This window comes from Petaurus breviceps, unplaced genomic scaffold (genome assembly GCF_028583685.1).
Source record: "Petaurus breviceps papuanus isolate PSGF00001 unplaced genomic scaffold, PetGlider_PUasm1.0 138, whole genome shotgun sequence".
Taxonomy (NCBI): domain Eukaryota; kingdom Metazoa; phylum Chordata; class Mammalia; order Diprotodontia; family Petauridae; genus Petaurus; species Petaurus breviceps.
In genome coordinates this window covers 13,803,248-13,822,002 of record NW_027185694.1, presented here as the reverse complement: position 1 = coordinate 13,822,002, position 18,755 = coordinate 13,803,248, and the positions used below count along the sequence as shown (strand labels likewise).

The 18,755-nt window shown below is 35.4% G+C and overlaps 1 protein-coding gene across 2 annotated transcripts in view; it reads left to right on the top strand.

Annotated features, from left to right (window-relative positions):
• TMEM245 (transmembrane protein 245) overlaps window positions 1-14,460 on the top strand; it is a 100,400-nt gene extending 85,940 nt beyond the window's left edge. For both annotated transcript variants that reach the window (XM_069106010.1, XM_069106013.1), the window contains 2 exons: window positions 4,966-5,160; window positions 7,103-14,460. In XM_069106010.1, the coding sequence (XP_068962111.1) occupies window positions 4,966-5,160; window positions 7,103-7,136 (229 nt within the window). In that variant the 3' untranslated portion in view covers window positions 7,137-14,460. The remainder of the gene's footprint in view (window positions 1-4,965; window positions 5,161-7,102) is intronic.
• Window positions 14,461-18,755: the final 4,295 nt, after the last annotated feature.

Sequence of the window (18,755 nt, the reverse complement as noted above, 5' to 3'; positions counted from 1 at the left end):
TTGATCTTGACCTGTGAGGAAGTCCTAACATAGGAACTCCATTGATACTGATCTGCAGCTTACCTTGTAGTTTTAGAGTTGCCCAGGACAGAGAGGTTAAGTGACTTGCCCATGTCACAGAGGCAGGCCCCAGCGTTCCCTTATTCCATGGCTAGCCTTTCATTTGTTACATCATTCTAACTCTTGGGTTTCAACATAAACCTTTAATTTTGACATGTAGCAATTCCATTTCAGCCCATATCCTCCTAGAACATTGTACCTTCTAGGAGAAAAAACATGATCTCCATCTGTTTTTAAAATATTTTTTTCTATTCTAAAGTGTTTGTAAATGCTAAAGTTTGGGCTTTTTTTTGGGTTTGATTTTGGAGGGCAGTTGGGGTTAAGTGACTTGCCCAAACTCACACAGCTAGTAATGGTGTCAAGTGTCTGAGGCTGGATTTGAACTCAGGTCCTCCTGACTCCCGGGCCGGTGCTCTACTCACTGTGCCACCTAGCTGCCCTGAGTTTGGTCATTTTTTTTTTAAAAGCAATCCGGGTTAAGTAACTTGCTCAGGGTTACACGGCCAGGTGTTTCTGGGTGGGTGCTAAGTGTTAGAGCGCGGATTCGATCCCCAGGTCATCCCGACACGGGAGCCAGTGCTCTTACTCACTGTGCTACCTGGCCGCCCCAAGTTTGGTCATTTTTTAAGGCAGAGAACTTTAAAAAGTAGTTTATGTGAGAAGCCTGTGACAAGTTGTAAATTCTGGTAGAAACCTGCTATAACAAAGAATGTATTTCCTATATTAATTGAGCATTAATCAGAGAGGGAAGATTGATTAGAACTGATGTGATATTCAAGATAGAGAAATACCTCTTTGATTATAAAAAGGCTACCATATTGTTTTGCTCTGTGGCGACTTACACAGATTCTTGTCTATGTATGGGCACACACAATAGTAATCAAATCCAAGGAACATGAAATAAAGAAAACCACAGGAAGAATCCTTGTCCCCTAAGATAAAGGGTAGAAAGAGATGATTATTTAAGAGTGATTATTTAATTTATTTATTTAATCTTATTTAAGATTATTTAAGAACTGGTTAGGAAAGCTAAAGAGGCAAATCAATGCCTAGACTTCTCTCCAGTAAGCAGAATAGGTCACAGATGTACAGCACCCAAGTCCTGGAAAATTTTGATACATTGAGCACTCACAAGCAAGAGAAAGTTAGAGGTTTCTCAAAGTACTAAATTGTAGCAGTGATTATTTAACAGGTAAAATACACTGGAAAAGGATAGTTCATTTTTTCCCAGGCATTATATTTCCTCAGACCTTGCTCTTAATTTTGCATCATATTATTTATAATTAGAAAATAATAAATATTTATTCTCTTATTTTAATAAGATTTAAAGTAGGATGGCATTTGACTGGCATCATTGGGGAATGAGGCATTTCACATATGTGAATTTTCTATGTAATTGAAATATATTCTTTTGACCTCCTTATCTTATTTTGAAAATGATGACCGTTTTTGATGGAAATCTTTGTTTTTTCACTCTAGACCTATGACTTCAATAGCATAAGGAAACTCCCCCTACTTGAGCAGATGGGCAACTGATCTCTAGCCTTTGGTCTTAATTACCTGGGACACTGAGAAGTTGTGACTTGCACAGGGTCACACAGTCAGTATATGACAAAAATGGGACTTGAACATATGATTTCTTGACTCTGAAGTCCAGGTGTTTACCCACTATTTCACTTCTGGTTCATGAAAGTCTTTGTACAAAATGTACATTACAGACAACCTAGCTTTCTCAAATAGAATAAACTAAATATGATCTTTTTTTGATACCCCAAAGATTATCATTGAGAACAGTGGTTTTTGGCAACTTGTACTATATAGGAGAAGGTGTAGGAAGAGGGTAGAAGAGGAGGGGAAGGAAAGAGACAAGGAGAAGGAAATAAGTATTTATATAGTTCCTACTCTATGCCAGGCACTGTGTTAAGGACCTTATTTTAAATAAATATTATATCATTTGATCCTTACAACAATCCTACAAAGTAGAATAACATCTCCATTTTAAAGTTGAGGAAACTGAAGCAACCAGAGTAAGTGACTTATCTAGGGTTATACAGCTAATAAATGACTGAGGTCAAATTTGAATTCAGGCCTTCCTAACTTCAGACTCACTGCTTTGTCCACTCTGCCATCAGCTGCCTCTATTATACAGTAATATCTTCTTAAATCTGCTTAAACTTCTTCAGCCTTTTCTGCTAAAGATACAGATATAAAAGTAACTCACTTTTCTGCAGTGCTTTACAGTTTAAAAAGAACTTTCATTACAGTAGCCCTGTGAGGGTAAATGGTGCCAATATTATTATCCTTTTACAGATGAGGAAACTAGGGTGCAGAATGATTCATTATCTTGTCCTTGATTACCTAGGCATTAGCTGCCAAAGCTAAAACATGAAGCTAGAGCTCCTAACTCCCAAGTCCATTGTGATTTCCATTGTACCGTGTTGCCTATAAGAGAGTGATGTGATCATGTGGGACTCAGATGTTTTTAATATTTCCTCATTCTCTCTGTTGTCCACTGTTCTTTAGTCAGTATGCTCTGTGTGATTGGCTATTATAATTCATGGCCTTATTTTACACACTTTTGTTGGATTAATGTTCCAGGGATGATGCTCACCTGGCTGATACCATGTTTCCCACTGGAAGGAAAGAGTCCTTGATTTGAAGCCAGAGGACCTGGATTCAAATTTACCCTCCATCATTTACTATCTGAGTAAATTCAGGCAGATCTTAACTTCTCAGAGCACTTAAGCTTTGTAGTGGTCATTTACAACTTTGTAGACTTTTTCCCACTTACCTTCATTACTTGATTTTGGACAGTACAAATTACCAGAAGTCTGATCACCCAAGAAATGAGGCATGGGTTTTTTTGTTTGTTTTTTTGGAAAGACTGGGCCTGCAATTTCTTCAGCATAAGAAATTGTAAATTAATAAACTCTCTCTAATAATATATCTGCTCTTTAGCTTACAACCTTGAAGACTTGCCTGGATTGTGATTCATTATTGTATCTTTTTCCATTAAAATAATGGAATTGTGTTATACTAATAATCTGTTAACCCATGCAGCTATATTTCTCAGACACCACTATTCCACTGGTACCAATGATCCAAATCATAGGAATAATGTTCTAGGAGTAAATAATCAATTTCTCTAATACTGACCTTCCCATTCAAACTTTAAAAATTATAATAAACATCACAGACCTCATGGGCATACAACTTCTGTAAATTAACCTGATTACAGTCAGCTATCAAATTCTCATATGAACCAGTTATCTCATCAACTTGGATATTCCCTGAAACAGTGAACATCACAACCCATCCTTGGTTGTCTCATCCTGTGCACTTCTTGCCCATGTCCTATAAATTCACCATGAGTCCCCACCTCCTACCCCAGCTTTATAGGGGCTTTCCTTACTTTCTTCTCAAATTTCAATTAACTGCATTAATTGGGGAAGGAGTGGAGAGATTGTGGTGCTAAAGATTAAACCTTTCCAATGCTGTTTTTATAATGGATTCATGATTTGAATTTACATTTTTTGTTTCATTATTTTTGAAAGAATAAGATCACATACCTTGTTTTCAAATTGACGTGAATTTTTTTGATTTTTTAAAAATGTTTTCTTAAAAGGTAAATTTGTATTGAACAGCAGTACAATCAGCTGAACTTGGTTAGTTAATTATTGACATTTAAATTAAATTCAGTGCATAAACTATAGTGATTGTTCAGTACTTGCCCATGTGACCTCCTTAACATTCTTTTTCATTTAATTTTCCCCTTAGGGTTGTAGATAGTTTTTATTCTATTCCTTTCTGGTTCATTTTTTTTAGACTATTTTGTATAGATCTTAACAGATTTCCCAGTATATCTCATACCTGTTAGTCTTAATTACATTATAACAATAGTTTTCAAAATTTTTTTTGCTTAAGGCACAGTATTAATTCCCATAGAAATTTTTTTCCTTTCTTTATATCCCTAGTGATTAGCACACTGCTTGGCACATGGTAGGCGTTTAATATATATTTGCTGTCTGATTAACTGACCATAGGAATCACAGCACAATATAGAAGAGTCAGGAGACTTAAGTATGTATGAGATTGCAAGTATAGGTTCTACACAATTCCAACACACCTAGCTAAAACTTAATTACACCATTGAGAACCACTGCATTATAATATCTACTGTGGAATGCACTACAATTTATTTAGCAATTTGGACTTTTAGGTTGCTTCCAGTTTTTGTTCTTTCAGATAACATTACTGTGAAAATCTTTTTACAGGTAGCTCTTTTTTTTTTATATTACACGTGTGTTCAGGGTATATTCCCAACCATGGAACTGTTGTGTCAAAGAGTGTAATTTTTTTAATTTTATTTTTATTTTCAGTTCCAAATTCTCTCCCTCCACTACTCTTTGAGAAGTCAAGAAATATGATACATTCCATTATACATGCAAAACATTTCTGCATTGGCCATTTCCAAAAAAAAAAGTGATTAATTTTGTAACTTGTACTAAGTATGTATTGTTTGATTTCTCTCCAGAAAGATTCTTAAAATGTGAAGTTAGACCAGCAGTAGCTAAGTGTACCTGTTCCTCCTCAACCTTGCCAGCATTGCATTTTGTTACTTTTAATCATGTCCACTTATTTGATGAGTGAAATGATGCCTCAAAGTAGTTTTAATTTGCATCGCTCTGATTATTAGGAAAGTTGAGCAGTTTTTTTAAAATAATTATCAGCATGGTCTGTTTGCTTTTTAAAAAATTCTTTTCATATGCTTTGACCATTTCTTTGATTAGAAATGGCCATTTTGTCTGTTTTAACAGTTCCTTAGCTTTTATATGTCAAGTTTTTAAAAGCCATATTTGCCCAACAGATCCTTTCATGTGACGTCTGTTTGTCTTGTTATTCCAGAGGAGGCCACCCTTACTTAACTGGTTTAGCAGTGGCCGGGGGAGCATACTACCTAGGCCTGGAAGGAGCGATCATTGGCCCCATACTTCTCTGTATACTCGTAGTTGCCTCTAATATTTATAGTGCCATGCTGCTAAGTCCTACAAACCCTACGCCCACCCCAAGTCAGACACTGTGGTGTTCACAGATGCAACGGTAAGTTAAGGTGGAGAAGTATCTCCAAACTGAATATGAACGTTGAACTAGAACTGTTTCTCCTCTTTTCATGAAGTTTGATTTAGTCAGTTAAACAGCAAATAAATCAGTGAGGCTTTTCTAAAATCCTCTTAAATTTGTGTGCTTTTTATGTATGCTTCATTAAATTATTGAGTGTAGCAATTCCCTGTGAGTTAGAGCTTTACAGCTGGTTCTATATTAAACTCATAGTGTATGGGCCAAAGGAAAAGAGGAATGACGTTTCATTAAGAAGACTGAAAGGAGAGGGAGGCATTCAAGTGCAGAAAGCTTATTTTAAATTCACACCTGGCCCTTTTGTTGCTTTTGCCTCTTGATAATGATGATAAAATGAGATGTGGCTATTCCTTGTTTACTAGAACAAGAAGTTCTAGTAAAGCCTTTTTTTCCTTGGTCAAAAAAAGTGAGATTGAGAAAACACACCTAAAATACTATTATCTAAGTTTTAGGTTGAAATTAAAATAATTTTACAAAAGATTTTGACCAGCTTACCCTTGTAACCTAAAGCAAAGAATTAAAAATTTATTGGTTCTGCTATCTAGTTAGGTCCTTGCTTCTCAAGGATTAGGCACCACTCCTACATACTTTTTTTGCATCTCTGATAAGTTCTTTTAATTTGCATAAAAATGAGTGTTATGGGTGGAGGGAGCTGTTGCTGGGGTTGAATATTCAGGTCTCTATGATGAATCTGAGGCTAGGAAGTTTTTGAGATTGTTTTCACAGTTTGCTTCAGTTTGATTTCAAATTTCTGTATTATAAAAAGGGTGAAAGGTGTTATAGTATATTGGAAGGAGGATTGAAGGAAAAATTGTACTGAACTAGTTTTAGTCATTGAGCAAGATACTTCTCTCCTCTAAATATGTTTCCTCTTTAGGAGCTGGACTAATTGAACCCCTCCCAGCTTTAATATCCTATGTTTTATTCACCTACACTCTGTGCTTCACTATCATTAATATTTCCAAAAAGACTGTCAAATGACCTAAAGTATTGTATGTCTTGTATCAATCTCTTCCTATATCTTTACCCCAAGCATGATATTTTATATATCTCTTAGATGGAATACCTGTGAATTTTAAAATTACCCACGTTCAATATCATTAGTATTTTCAAAGGGCATCAAAGGTAAGAGTGCCTGAAAAGTGTTTTTAGCTAGAAGTGCCATTAATAAGCAAGTGTTCTGGTATACAAGTAAGTATTAATCCAAACTCCCCAAAGCTATGGTACCCAAAAAACCTGATAGAGTTTATAAGTAGATTTGCCTTTAGTTGTAGAAATACAACTGTTTAAATAGGATTTTTTACCCCAAAATGTGAACTATTTTATGGTTTTTTTTTTCTAGAATGTAAAAATATGCCAGGATACAAAATTCACTCAGGAAAAGTTCTTAAGGCTATAAACACAAAATCTTTTAGCACTGTGGTCCTTGGATCCTGGCATATTCACCCTATCTGAAGATAGCCAAAGAGATGGAGCTATGCTGAGAATTTCTGGCAGGGCATTCATTGGGGACCTTAGACAAGTAGCAGCAAGTATGCTTTCTCCTGAACCAAAGATGACTGCCAGGGCAAGCTCAGCCTTCCCTAAAGTCACAAGAAGCCATGTATATCATAAGCAATTCTACCCCTACCTACCCAAAAGTTGCTATTTTAATAGTATTTAGATATTTACAGGTATAAAAGCACTATAAATTTTTTCATTGACTCATAGTCTGTCAGAGATGAAAGAGACATTCAATCTATACATATTTCTTTACAGATGGAGAAACTGGGTCTTTAATGTATGTTTTGGTTTAGATAAATATAAGTATAATAATATAAATATGCTTTCCCTGCCGTTAGATTTTCTCTTGAAAAAATAAACAATTTTTCTTGAAGTAAAAACATTTTCTTATGTTAACTTTCAGAGGAAATTGTGAAGATCGAAAATCATCACAGTGATAATGCACCAGCTTCTTTAAGAAATTCTCCTTTCATTGAGTTCAGAACAGCCATGGACTTCTGTCCTTCCAGCTGTAATGATCAAAGAAGGCCCAGAGAAGTAGCATTTTAGAAAGAAAATGTGTCTACTGGCCTATGTGGAGCACTTTGATTTGCAAGAAAGAACAAATGCTGCTGATGGATTTGTATATTAACATGCAGTCTTACAGAAGAGAAACTTGTTTGATGACTTAGTTTTTAGAAAATGACCTTGAAAAAGTTTTAAGTTATACACTGGAGTCATGGCTGTTACCTGCTGGAATAGCTGACTTGAATGTTTTCCTTCGTGATATTCGGTTTTGTTCGAATAGCTTTGAAAAGGGCAACATCATAGCTGTTTTTTCCTGAAGTGTCAAGGGAAGTGAAGGATATATATGGTTCCCATAATTTTAAGAGCTCTGAAGTACCTGTTATTAAAAGTACATATAACATAATTAATTTATTCTGCTTAAAGAAATTTGTTTTAAATTATTTCTGTAATAACTACTTTTCCATGAAGAGTGCTTTCAAGAAACTTAGGAGGTTTACAGCATTCAACTGTGTGAGGAAGAAGGATGGTGATCTTTCCATCCTCTTTCCTTGCCTCTACCATTGTTAAGAAAGAACAAATTGGTATGAAAACATCTGACTTGGCAGTTAGAATTTACCCCTAGGTAACCCAGAAAGACTTTGCTAAGGATAAAAATGTAGCTACATTCTTAATATTGAAATGAAGTACTTTTTTTGGGCTGCTTTTGCTAGCCCTGCAATTATTTTTTAAAATAGGCTGTACAATTATGCATTTTTCCCCTATGTTTTTAGTGGGGATGTCAAGTACATTAATGGTTTGATTTCTAAATCCAGTTTTTCTTCACATTTGAAATTCTCCTCACGTTATTTATTTTTTAAAATAATGTCTTAAATTTTTAGAACACATTTAACTTTTTAAAGCATTGTTATTACTGTTACCATTTTTCATCCATGCAGACTGAGATAAGGTATGGCAAGTATTATTGTCCCTATTTTACAGATAAGAATATGAAGGTCGTGCTTTGTTTTATGGCTGGAAGGGACCTAAATGATCAGATGCTACCCCCTTGTTTTAAAGATGAGGAAACTGACGCCCAGAATAGTTCAATGACATGCCCAGGCTCTCATATGTGGTAAAGTGCTAGTGCTGGCATTGGGATCCAGATCTTCTGACTCAAGAAAATCTGATGTACTTTCTGCTGTGCCACACTGCCTAGTGAATGCCTCAGATTATATAATTTAATCAATATGGATACTTCCTGTAAATTTATAACACTTCCACAGCTTAGTCTTTATTAAAAGAGTCTCATGAGTTATTGTGACCATAAAACTTTAATTAGCTAGTAGCCAACTTCCTGGTGATGATGAGTGTCTCTGAATTTAGTTGAGCTTGTCTTTGATTGGCTAAAACAAAACCTTCCAGAGCTTGTACTCTATTTGCATAGCTTTTGAGAGTCAGGGTCATCTCTTTACCATAATGGATCATAGGAAGAGGGTTTCAGAAAAGGGACATTTTTATAATATTTTATGTTGGTTTATAAAACCTGTAGTGTTTTTTTCCTTGCTTCATGATTTACTCAGTTGATATTAGCATTAAACCAGATTTCAGTAGATGGCTATTTTGTAGTTTCTTCCACAAAACACTAGATTCTTTAAATTTAATTCTCCATCCAGATAATATTCAATTAAGTATAAAAATCACAAAAGATAATCCTATTTTAGTACATCAGTCATGAGGGGTTTAGACTTCAGGTAAGCTATTAAATAAATGACAGACAAAATAAAAATCATTCAAATAAATACTCTATTTGCTGTCTTGCAGTTTGCACAAAACTAGGGTAAAGAAAATTTCTGTTACATTAAGGACTTGTCTAGCGGTCCCCAACTACAGAACAGCAGGCCAATCTTTCTAACAGTAGCTCCATGTTCTTATTTGTGCCTCTCCCATTTACAGCCTGTGTGACCTAAGGCAAGTAACATTACCTCTGTGGACCTTCATTTCTTCCTGTCAAATGAAGCAATTTAATTAATTAGATGCTTCCTAGCTCTAGATTCAGTGATTCTCTGCTTTTCAGTTGGTACTACCACTTTAAAACATGGTCCAAATATATGTCTCCAGTATTCTTATATCAAGGGAAAGAGAACAGGCTTAAAAGTATTGTGAATTTCCCTGTAAAATTTTTAAAAATAAAAATGATGGCATGTTTGGTACTGATAAATCAGAGCTCACCACAAAGCAGTTAAGCATGCTTTTATGCTATTGCAGGAAAGAAATTGTTTAGTTTTTTAAAATAGCCTGAAGTTACTGATGCGCTCCTTTTCTGAGGTTTATGAATTGGAGCTTTTCAGATGTTTACTTGGTACATGTAATATACTATGCCAAATGTATGGAGAGAATGTGTGTGTATACACACACCTATATCTCTATATTAATGATATGACATAAGAGTAAATTTAAGATACATGCCCAAAGACTTCATTTTCTTCTGTCCACGTTTTATCTTTCAATATTCATTTACTGAACTCCTCTAGCCTGTGTGCACGACCTGAGCCAGAGGCTAAGGAAAATACAGAGATGAATAAGGAAGTAATTGCCCTCAAGGAGTTTCTAATCTTTGTCCAAACAAATTTTTTAATTCTACATAAATAGGGTTCAAATACAAATATTCTGTTCAGTGACTACACATGATTCTATAATGGTAATTAACACACATGTTCATCTGCAGAAGTACTAGAAGTCATGCAAAACATTATTTATTACTATTCTTAAGAATTAATTTCATCTAGATAAATTTTAAATTGAATAAAAAACAAGATGGCAATAGCTATCCCCACAACATTGGTTATATTAATTGAGCACTTATTAAGAAGTAGCCTGGCACACACAGTGAGTAAAGATCTGGGTCCGAGTCCCATCTTTGGCATTATGCCTGTAAGGAGCCAGATGACTTAACCTTAGTGTTCTTTACAACTTGATGGGACCACAAATTACAAAGAATGAGTCAATCTGACTTGGTAGAGGTAGTTCCTTACCTGGGAGATCTCTTTACCAGTGAGATCACAGGACCAATCCCCCACCCTTTTATTGAGTTCTATCATGTGTCTGCAGGGCACTGTACTGAGTGTTGGGCTAGATTCAAAAGTAAAAAAACACAGCTCCTACCCTTAAGGAGTTTACAATCTGTCTAGGGTAAAAGCGTGAACACAAGGAAGTGTAATGCAAGCTCTAACAAGATAAAAAAAATAGGAAAGTTCTAACGTTAACCCAGTGAAAGATTGGGGAAGAAAATGATGTATACCTTTTGTTCACCCCCATATTAAGTAAATGTGGCCCATCTTCTAATATTCAAATGCTGTATTATACGTTACAATGCTAATAATGTATTAGTTACTATTTTCACAAGAACTTCATTTGCTTTTATTAAATATCCCTAAATCCTCTTGCAGAGTTGAATAGTCGTGAGGCATCGTTAATCCTAGATGGAGTTCCCATCCCAGTTCTGTCATTTGCTTCTCAAGCTTAAGCAAAATTACTTAAACTCTGAGCCTCAGATCCCTCATCTACAAATTAAGGATAGTCCTACCCTGTCTTACAGGATTTTCATGAGGCTCAAATGAAAGACTATTTATGAAAGCACTTTGTAAGATGTAAAGTACTGTATAGACATAAGGTAGTATTATTGTTGTTGTTATTACTGCTCTTACTATTGCTGTGGTTTCACTGACATGGTCGTTATTTCTTGACTATCTGGAAGTGCCAAAAATGTGTTACTAGGTACCTGCTGTATCTACTATATTTATTATCTTTTAAAATAACTCCACATTTTTATCTAGTGTTAACCAAGCTTCAGCATTACTCACCTATCAAAAGAGACAGGCATGTTCGATTCTAAGAAAGATGATTCAGATGGCCTTCCACTTTTGATTTTCTGAGCTGGTTACCTTCTCAAGCATACAGTCCTAAGCTTCTAATCCTTCTGTGAGCCTGAGTTGCATTGCAGTGAAAGTATCTTCTGCCCAGTTCTTTCAAGTTTAGGTAACAGCTAATGAGGAGTAACATCTTAATTTTTTTTTAATTAATGTGTTATTATGTATTTAGGCTTAATAACATTTTATCTTTTGAAGTTAATAATTTGAACATATATCTAAAATCACTAAGCATCTTTAGTCCACAAAGAAGGTGATTACCTCCCTGAATTCTCCTAGGGTCACACCACATCTGGAGTGTTGTATTCAATTCTAGACATCACGTTTTAGCTGGAGAGTTCCTAAGAGAGAGTAGTCAAGATAGTGAGGGTGATTAAAACCAAGCAACAAGGAATAACGAGGGATATTTAGAATTTTTTTTTTTTAAGTCTTGAGGGGTCACCATGTAGAGGAAGGACGAGATAGTCTGCCTGGCCCCAGAGAGGAGACCTAAGACCAAGAGGAGGAATCTCTAAGAAGGCAACTTGTTAACCATTAGAACAGACATGAAATGCGCTGCCTTATTTGATAGCGGTTTTCACGAGAAAGCTGGATGGCGTCCTCCGGAGTACAAGACTCAGTTTGTAGAAGGGGTTGTCCCATGACGACCTCTGAGGCCCTTTCCAGCCATTAAGAGACCTCGTTCCTGGCACATACTAAGCACTTAATGAATTCATTCTTTAGCTAAGTTATTTAAAATAATGAAAATTATTTTAAGCCAGAATACTTCATCTGCTTTCTAATGCCTTGTCTCTACCTGAAGTAAGTCTTTATCAGGCTTTTGTGAGATTTCTATAATGGAAATGTAAATTAGTGAATCCATTACTATATTATGAAAGCCTGTAATGAAATTTCATAGGTTTCACTGGTAGCAGTAGTTTAAGTGCAGACTTTCATATTGGTTGTTAGATCCTTAAGCAGTTATGAAGAATAATTGCTTTATTATATGCAAGGTATTTTATTGAACTATTGAATCTTTCAGGAATAATAGCTCCACCATGTGATAACTTAACATATCCTATCTATACACATTAATTATCTTATTTGTTCCTCAAAACAAGTAAGGCAAGTAGCATTATCTCCATTTGATCTTTCCTTACAGAATTTGTGACTTGCCTAAGTGCCAGAGCTAGGACCAAAGCCTGCCTCTTTTGATTCCTTGTCCAATATTGTTCCCCATTATACTTTACTGCTGCCTCGTCTAGCAGTGCACTTGTTAATGTGTGGACAGTTGTCATTCTACCTCTCCCCTTACCACCACCCGGACCTCTGTGCTCTTTTCTTAATGTTTTTTTTTTTTAGTAAAATAATCACTGGTTGTTTTGTTGAAATGTGATGTCTAAAACACCAAATTTAATGGAATTATTTCTCACCATAAATTACTAAAACTGAAGATTGCTTCTGACAGTCAATTTCCATTTTTAAATTTGCATTTTCCTTTTGAAAATGCAGCTAAAATATACAGGACATCAATGTGAATTCTTAACAGTGATTTTAAAGTAAGAGATATAACTCCAGAGGACAGCTTACTATTTAGTCTATTCAAGTCTTCCTCATTAGTAATTTTGTCTCTCTGGTCTTTATCTTCCAAGTTAGGAACATAACATTTTAATTTTAGATGGTATAGTAAGAAAATATGCTGTTTTATTTATTGCTGTCTTATGAGAAAAATATTTGATTGCAAGCAAGTGAAGCTCTCTCTACCAAACTGGAATAAACTTTAAACATAAGGACAAAAGAAAGTTTAAAAATTTTAACATGGAATTTTTATTTTTAAAATTTGGTTAGCTCAGTGTACAATTAAAGAAAGCCCCCCCCTTAAAATGTAGTCTTACCAGAAAACCTGAGATTTAGACATAAGTTTCCACATTTGAAAAAACAAAAAACATTTAGAATAGGAATTCTTAATCTGGGGTCCATGGATAGATTTCAGGGGGTCCATGAATTTAGGGAAAAAATTACATCTTCATTTCTACTTACCTCTAAGTGAAATGGAGAATTCTAATTATGAATTTAAAAAAATTTTTCCAAGAAGGGGTCCATAGACTTCATCAGACTGCCAGAAGGGGTCCATGTTCCCCCCAAAATGACTAGGTACTCCTGGCTTAGAATTATAACATCTATAGATTTTCACAAAAAGAACCTTATGTGTCTTAAAGGAGCAAATTCTATTAGCGTACTAATAGAATAGTATTTTAGAGCTATAAGGAATGCCATTATGGGTGCCTTAAAAATTCTCTTAATGCAACCTCTTTATAGCAGATGAGAAAACAGAGGCCCACCCATATGAATACTGTCAAATAGTGAAGACAGAGAATGTTTCCTGTGAAGTAGTGAAACAAAACTAAACACAACCTACACCACCAACAACCACAATTGGCAGGATTTCTCTTAACTTTGCCCAGAAGAAACCTATGCCTAGGTCACTTGTGTATTGGTGCTAAGTATTTTATTTCTGTTTCCAGCTGGCCTGTTTCAATTTGTTCCTGTTGACGTTTTTTAAGAGAAATCTTTCATTTCCTAAAATTTTGAACAGTTTTGAGAACTTTAGCCCTTTTTAGCAAGATAGCTTTGTGTTCGCCATAGCTTAGGAATAATTCATTTCTATAGCCTTTTTGTGGTTTACAGAGAATTTTTTATGTACATGGTTTTATTTGAGTCTCATAACAAGCCCATGAGTCAGAATGATTCAAGCATGATTTTCCTTATGTTACAGATGAAGAAACAAGAATGATAAAATAACTTGTCCAAGGTTACTGAACTAATGGATTGAACTAGGATTGGAACAGAGGCATCTGACTTCATGTTTTGTGCTGCTTACACTACACCATGATGCCTCTCTATCATACTTTATTCTTTTGTTCAGCCAAAAAAAAAGGCCCACAAATGTGGGGCTCAAACTTCTCAAGTGAAGTTCGTCAGAGTTCCCTACTTTTTGGTGACCAAGTATGTGTGTGAGTCCCAGTGTCTATTTTGAGCAAATTTGGAGAAATGCTTCTTGTTGTCCATTCCAATGACACCCTTGTATTTCATGTTTACATATACCATTTGATTTTGAAACCAAGAGATGTAGCAGTAACTGCATATGTAACAACTTGAAAATATCAACTCTGAGTCAACATACTTCAAACAGAGAAGACTTGGTCTGAAATTAGAAACAAAAGCAGAATGAAGGTAGTAGCAAAAGCACTCTTTCTTGCACAAATGATATTTCTTAGCTTTCAACTTCTTTTGACAAGGTGCCAATGTCACTTCTTTGTAAATGAAAATTATATTTTGAAATAAATTTATCAGTGTTGAATGTTTAAAATATGATCAATGATTTAAATGAAATCTTATGTGTATTAAGTGATCAAAAAAGAGCTCTATTCTAATACAGTTAATGAAGAAAAACTCCCTTTCTGTCCTTTTTAGCCCTCTGTTGGCTTCTCTTCTTGTTCATCTCCCACTCCACCAACACTCTTGTTATATGTAGTGATTTGTGTAGTGATTTGAAATGGCTTCTTTTTTTTAAACATCAGAAAAATCTTTTGGAGAAGGAGGTTATGAGGATTAAGGAAGCCATTTATGTAGTACAAGGGTTCTGGTGGAGACCATGTAGGATGGGGGAGCCTTGTGGTGGTAAGAATGGATTTGGGGTGTTTTCTGAAGGGAGGAAACTGATGAGAAGTTGTGTGAGAGCTTTCCTTTTAAACATTTCTTGAGGGACTAAATGGGCACAGTTATAACTAGGTCTCTGAGGAGATGTGATATGTTTACTACCACCCCTCGATCAAAAAGCACGGTCTGTTAACAGGAAGACAAGATAAATTTCAAGTCATGATTCACCAATGTGTACTCCCTGTACCAGTGAAGACTATACCTCCTCTATAAATTAGTTGTGGCCAAACTATTGCCCTGAAGCCAACTCAGTGATGAAGTGAATTAAGGGACCCCTTGATGAAATCTCAAGCTGGTTCCCTAGCGTCATTAGCGTGTAGCAAATCATGCAGAAACTAAAGAATGATTAGGATTTCAATGAGTGTTAGGGAAGAAGGCATTTCAGGGCAGAAGTCTGACAAACCACATTTCCTTAACATGGTAACTTAGGTTTGGATGACACCTGTTGCACAGGGTGCATATGTATATTGTGCTGGAGTGCAGGAGATAAAGGGAAAAAATACAGGACGTGATCTAGAACAATGAAGTGCAGGCATCCCTGGCAGTACTAGGTCTCAAACTATACTACAAAGCAATGATAATTAAAACAATTTATACTGACTTTAAAAACATCAAGCAATGGAACAAATCAGATACACAGTGGGCCAAAGCAAACAAATGTAGTACAGTGGTTAGTAGACCCAAAAAACTACTGGGGTAAAGCCTCAGTGACAAAAACTGCTGGGAACACCGGTAAAGAATCTGCCAGAATTAGGTTATTAGACCAAGATCCCACATCATATATCATAATAATCTCCATGGATATGGAAGCTAGATATAAAAAGTCACATCATAATGAAATTAGGGGAGCAAGGAAGAAAATTACCTTTGTCAACTGTGGATAAGGAAAGAGTTCAGACAAGAGGTAGGGTGTAACATAAATGATAAAATGGACAATTTTGATTACATAAAATTGAAATATTTTTGCATAAACAGAATGACTACATTTGAAATTAGAAAGGAAATAGTTAACTGGGGAAAATATTTGTGCCAGGTTTCTCTGATAGAGATCTCATATTCAACTGTTTCAAATATATAAGAACATCAGCCATTCCTCAGTAGCTAAATAAATGGTCAAAAGCTATAAACAGGCAGTTTGTCAAAAGGAAGAAGTCCAAGCTATCAACAATTTGAGAAAATGTTCCAAATCACTATGAATTAGAAAAATGCAGTTTAAAACAACTCTGAGATTTTATTTTACACCATAAAATTGTCAAAGATTATAGAAAAGGAAAATGACAGTTGTTGGATTTGGAAATAGATACACTATTTGTTAGAGGTGTGACTTGGTCCAGCCTTTCTAGAAAGCAATTTAAAACTGTCTCTGCTCCCCCCCGCCACCCCATAACCTATATCAAATTGCTTACCATCTGAGGCAGGGGAGAGGTAAGAGAGGGAGAGAAAATCTGGAACTAAAGAAAAATTCAATGAATGTTTAAAATTATCTTTAGATGTAATTAGGAAAAAATAAAATATTTAAATTTTTAAAAATAAAACTGCCCCCAAAATCACTAAATTATGTATACTCCATAACCATTACTAGGCCTATATCCCAAAGAGATCAAATTAAGAGGAAAAAGATCTATATTTACAAAAATAAAGCAACTCCTTCCTGCTATCATGAGAAACTGGAAATTAAGAGGATACCCATCAAGTGAAAAATAGTTGAACATATGAATGTAATGGAATATTATAATACCATAAGAAATAATAAAAGGGATGGTCTTAGAGAAACCTAGAAAGACATTAATGGATGCAGTGGAGTGAAGGAGAACCAGTAGAATAATTTATACAGTATCAAACATTCAAGAAAAACAACTTATATAAAGACTTAAGAACTCTGAAGTAAGCAATGGCCCACCATAGCTCCAAAGACATGATGGAACCAAAGTAAAGAATTAAGACATACATTTTGGGGGCATAGATTAAAAAGAGGTGTGTGTGGGTGTGTACATACATAAACACACAGATATATATGATGTGTGGGTATATATGTATATTCTGAGTTCAGAGGATGCGGATAAGAAATAGGGATTAAGCTTAGAGATTGTAAAGGTATCCAATAATGGCTGGATTTGGAAGCAAGAAGATTTGGTTTCAAATTTTGCCTCTGAAACTAGTTGAGTCATCATAGGCTTAACTTTTATAAGCCTCAGTTTTCTCTAAAATGGGGCTGATAATACTTTTGTTACTTACCTCAGAAGGTTACTTTAAGACACAAATGAAATAATATATGTAAAATACTAGATGAATATCAGCTTGTATGGCCTTGCAATTTAGAAATGGCCAAAAACATTAGAACCTCAAAGAAAGGTTGAACAGAATTTTTTCTGCCTCATGATGATTAGCAGCTGTCAGAAAATAGTGGTATATTCAACCAGGGCTAGTCTTCCTACTAAATCCTTTTTGCTTGCATTATGTTTGTGAAACAGATATCCTAAAAAATTGAGTCTTGAACTAATAATTCCTGCATTGTTTCCACAGCCCTAACAAGACAAGTAACATTCCAGTGTTTATTGAATTGTAACCACTTTCCCCCATAAACACAAAACAGATCTCTTAGGGAACTACAAGGACCTGCCAAGTAAAGGGCCCCAGGACACCCAGGATCACCGTGAATGTGTTTGCTGATTTGCTATATCAGGGCACTCCCAGAATAAATTTGTACTCAACTGCACCACATTAAAACACTGAAGAAGAGCAATATTTGTTTTCCATATATGCATGCTTATATATATTTATATGTAAATTTATTAATAAGTAAGGTATTTTTCCCTTTTTAGACTGTGTATTTGAAGATTATTCCCCCTCCCCAATGGAATTTAAATTAGCGTTTCACATGTAGAGTTGGGATGTGGGGAGGGTAATAAGCACTTCTACAAAATCTTTGATTACTCACTTGAGAGAATAAGCCAAGTCTATTCTCCTAGCAATTGAAAGATAATTGTTTGTGTCCCTTAAGTGTTAATTGACCCTTGCTTTTTTTGTTTTCACCCCTAAAGTTATCAAAGATCTCTTCTTTCCATAATAATGTCATAGATATCATAGCACCTGGAAGTACAGAAAAGGCACTACTCATCTCCCTTGTAAGTCTACCTTGAGTAAATCAAAGAATGGTCCAGTGTCATACTCTTATCACACTCAAACAACTACCATGTTCATCAACTATCCCAGTATAGCTCTGAATTAAGTGGTAGCAAATAAGACCTTGCTCCCCACCAGTGACCATCGTGGAACCCTTAAAAGGAGGAAGCATTTCTAATATACATCAGAGATGAGACTTTTCCTATACTAAAAAGAGAAATCTGGGAAGTCATCTTTGAAGCTGTCATGTCACCACCCCAATTTAGACATGAATTTGAAGGCTGTAGCATCCCATTTGCATCTCCAGCCTTCCTTAGGCTTTGGTTGGCTGTATGTAATATATTTTCATAAAAATAATTTAACACAACTCATGCATACGTCTTTTGGGTTTCTTTTTCTCTCCCAAGTGACAATATAGATAACTTCTTTAGAGAAGCATTTGTTGCAAATAAAGAAATTGATGTGGATAAGATGATCTTCATTTCTAGACTCAAACTTAAGGATTCTTCATTCCAGCTGCTGCAGCATGCAGCCCTCATTTACTCTCCCTCATAATCCCCTTCACAGATGTTCTCTTCTCTCTAGCACAGGCCTTCATCACCTATGTGGACAACTGCAGAAGCCTCAGAACAGGTCTTCTCTTCACTATTTCCCTTTTCCAACCCATCCTTCATATTGCTGAATTAACCTTCTTCACACATAAACCTGGTCACTCTTCTGTTTGAGAATGTTTAGTGACTCCTTGCTTTCTACCAATTAAAGTTCGAATTCTGCCAGATTTGAGTTCAAGGCCCTCTACAATATGACATCACCCCACGTCCC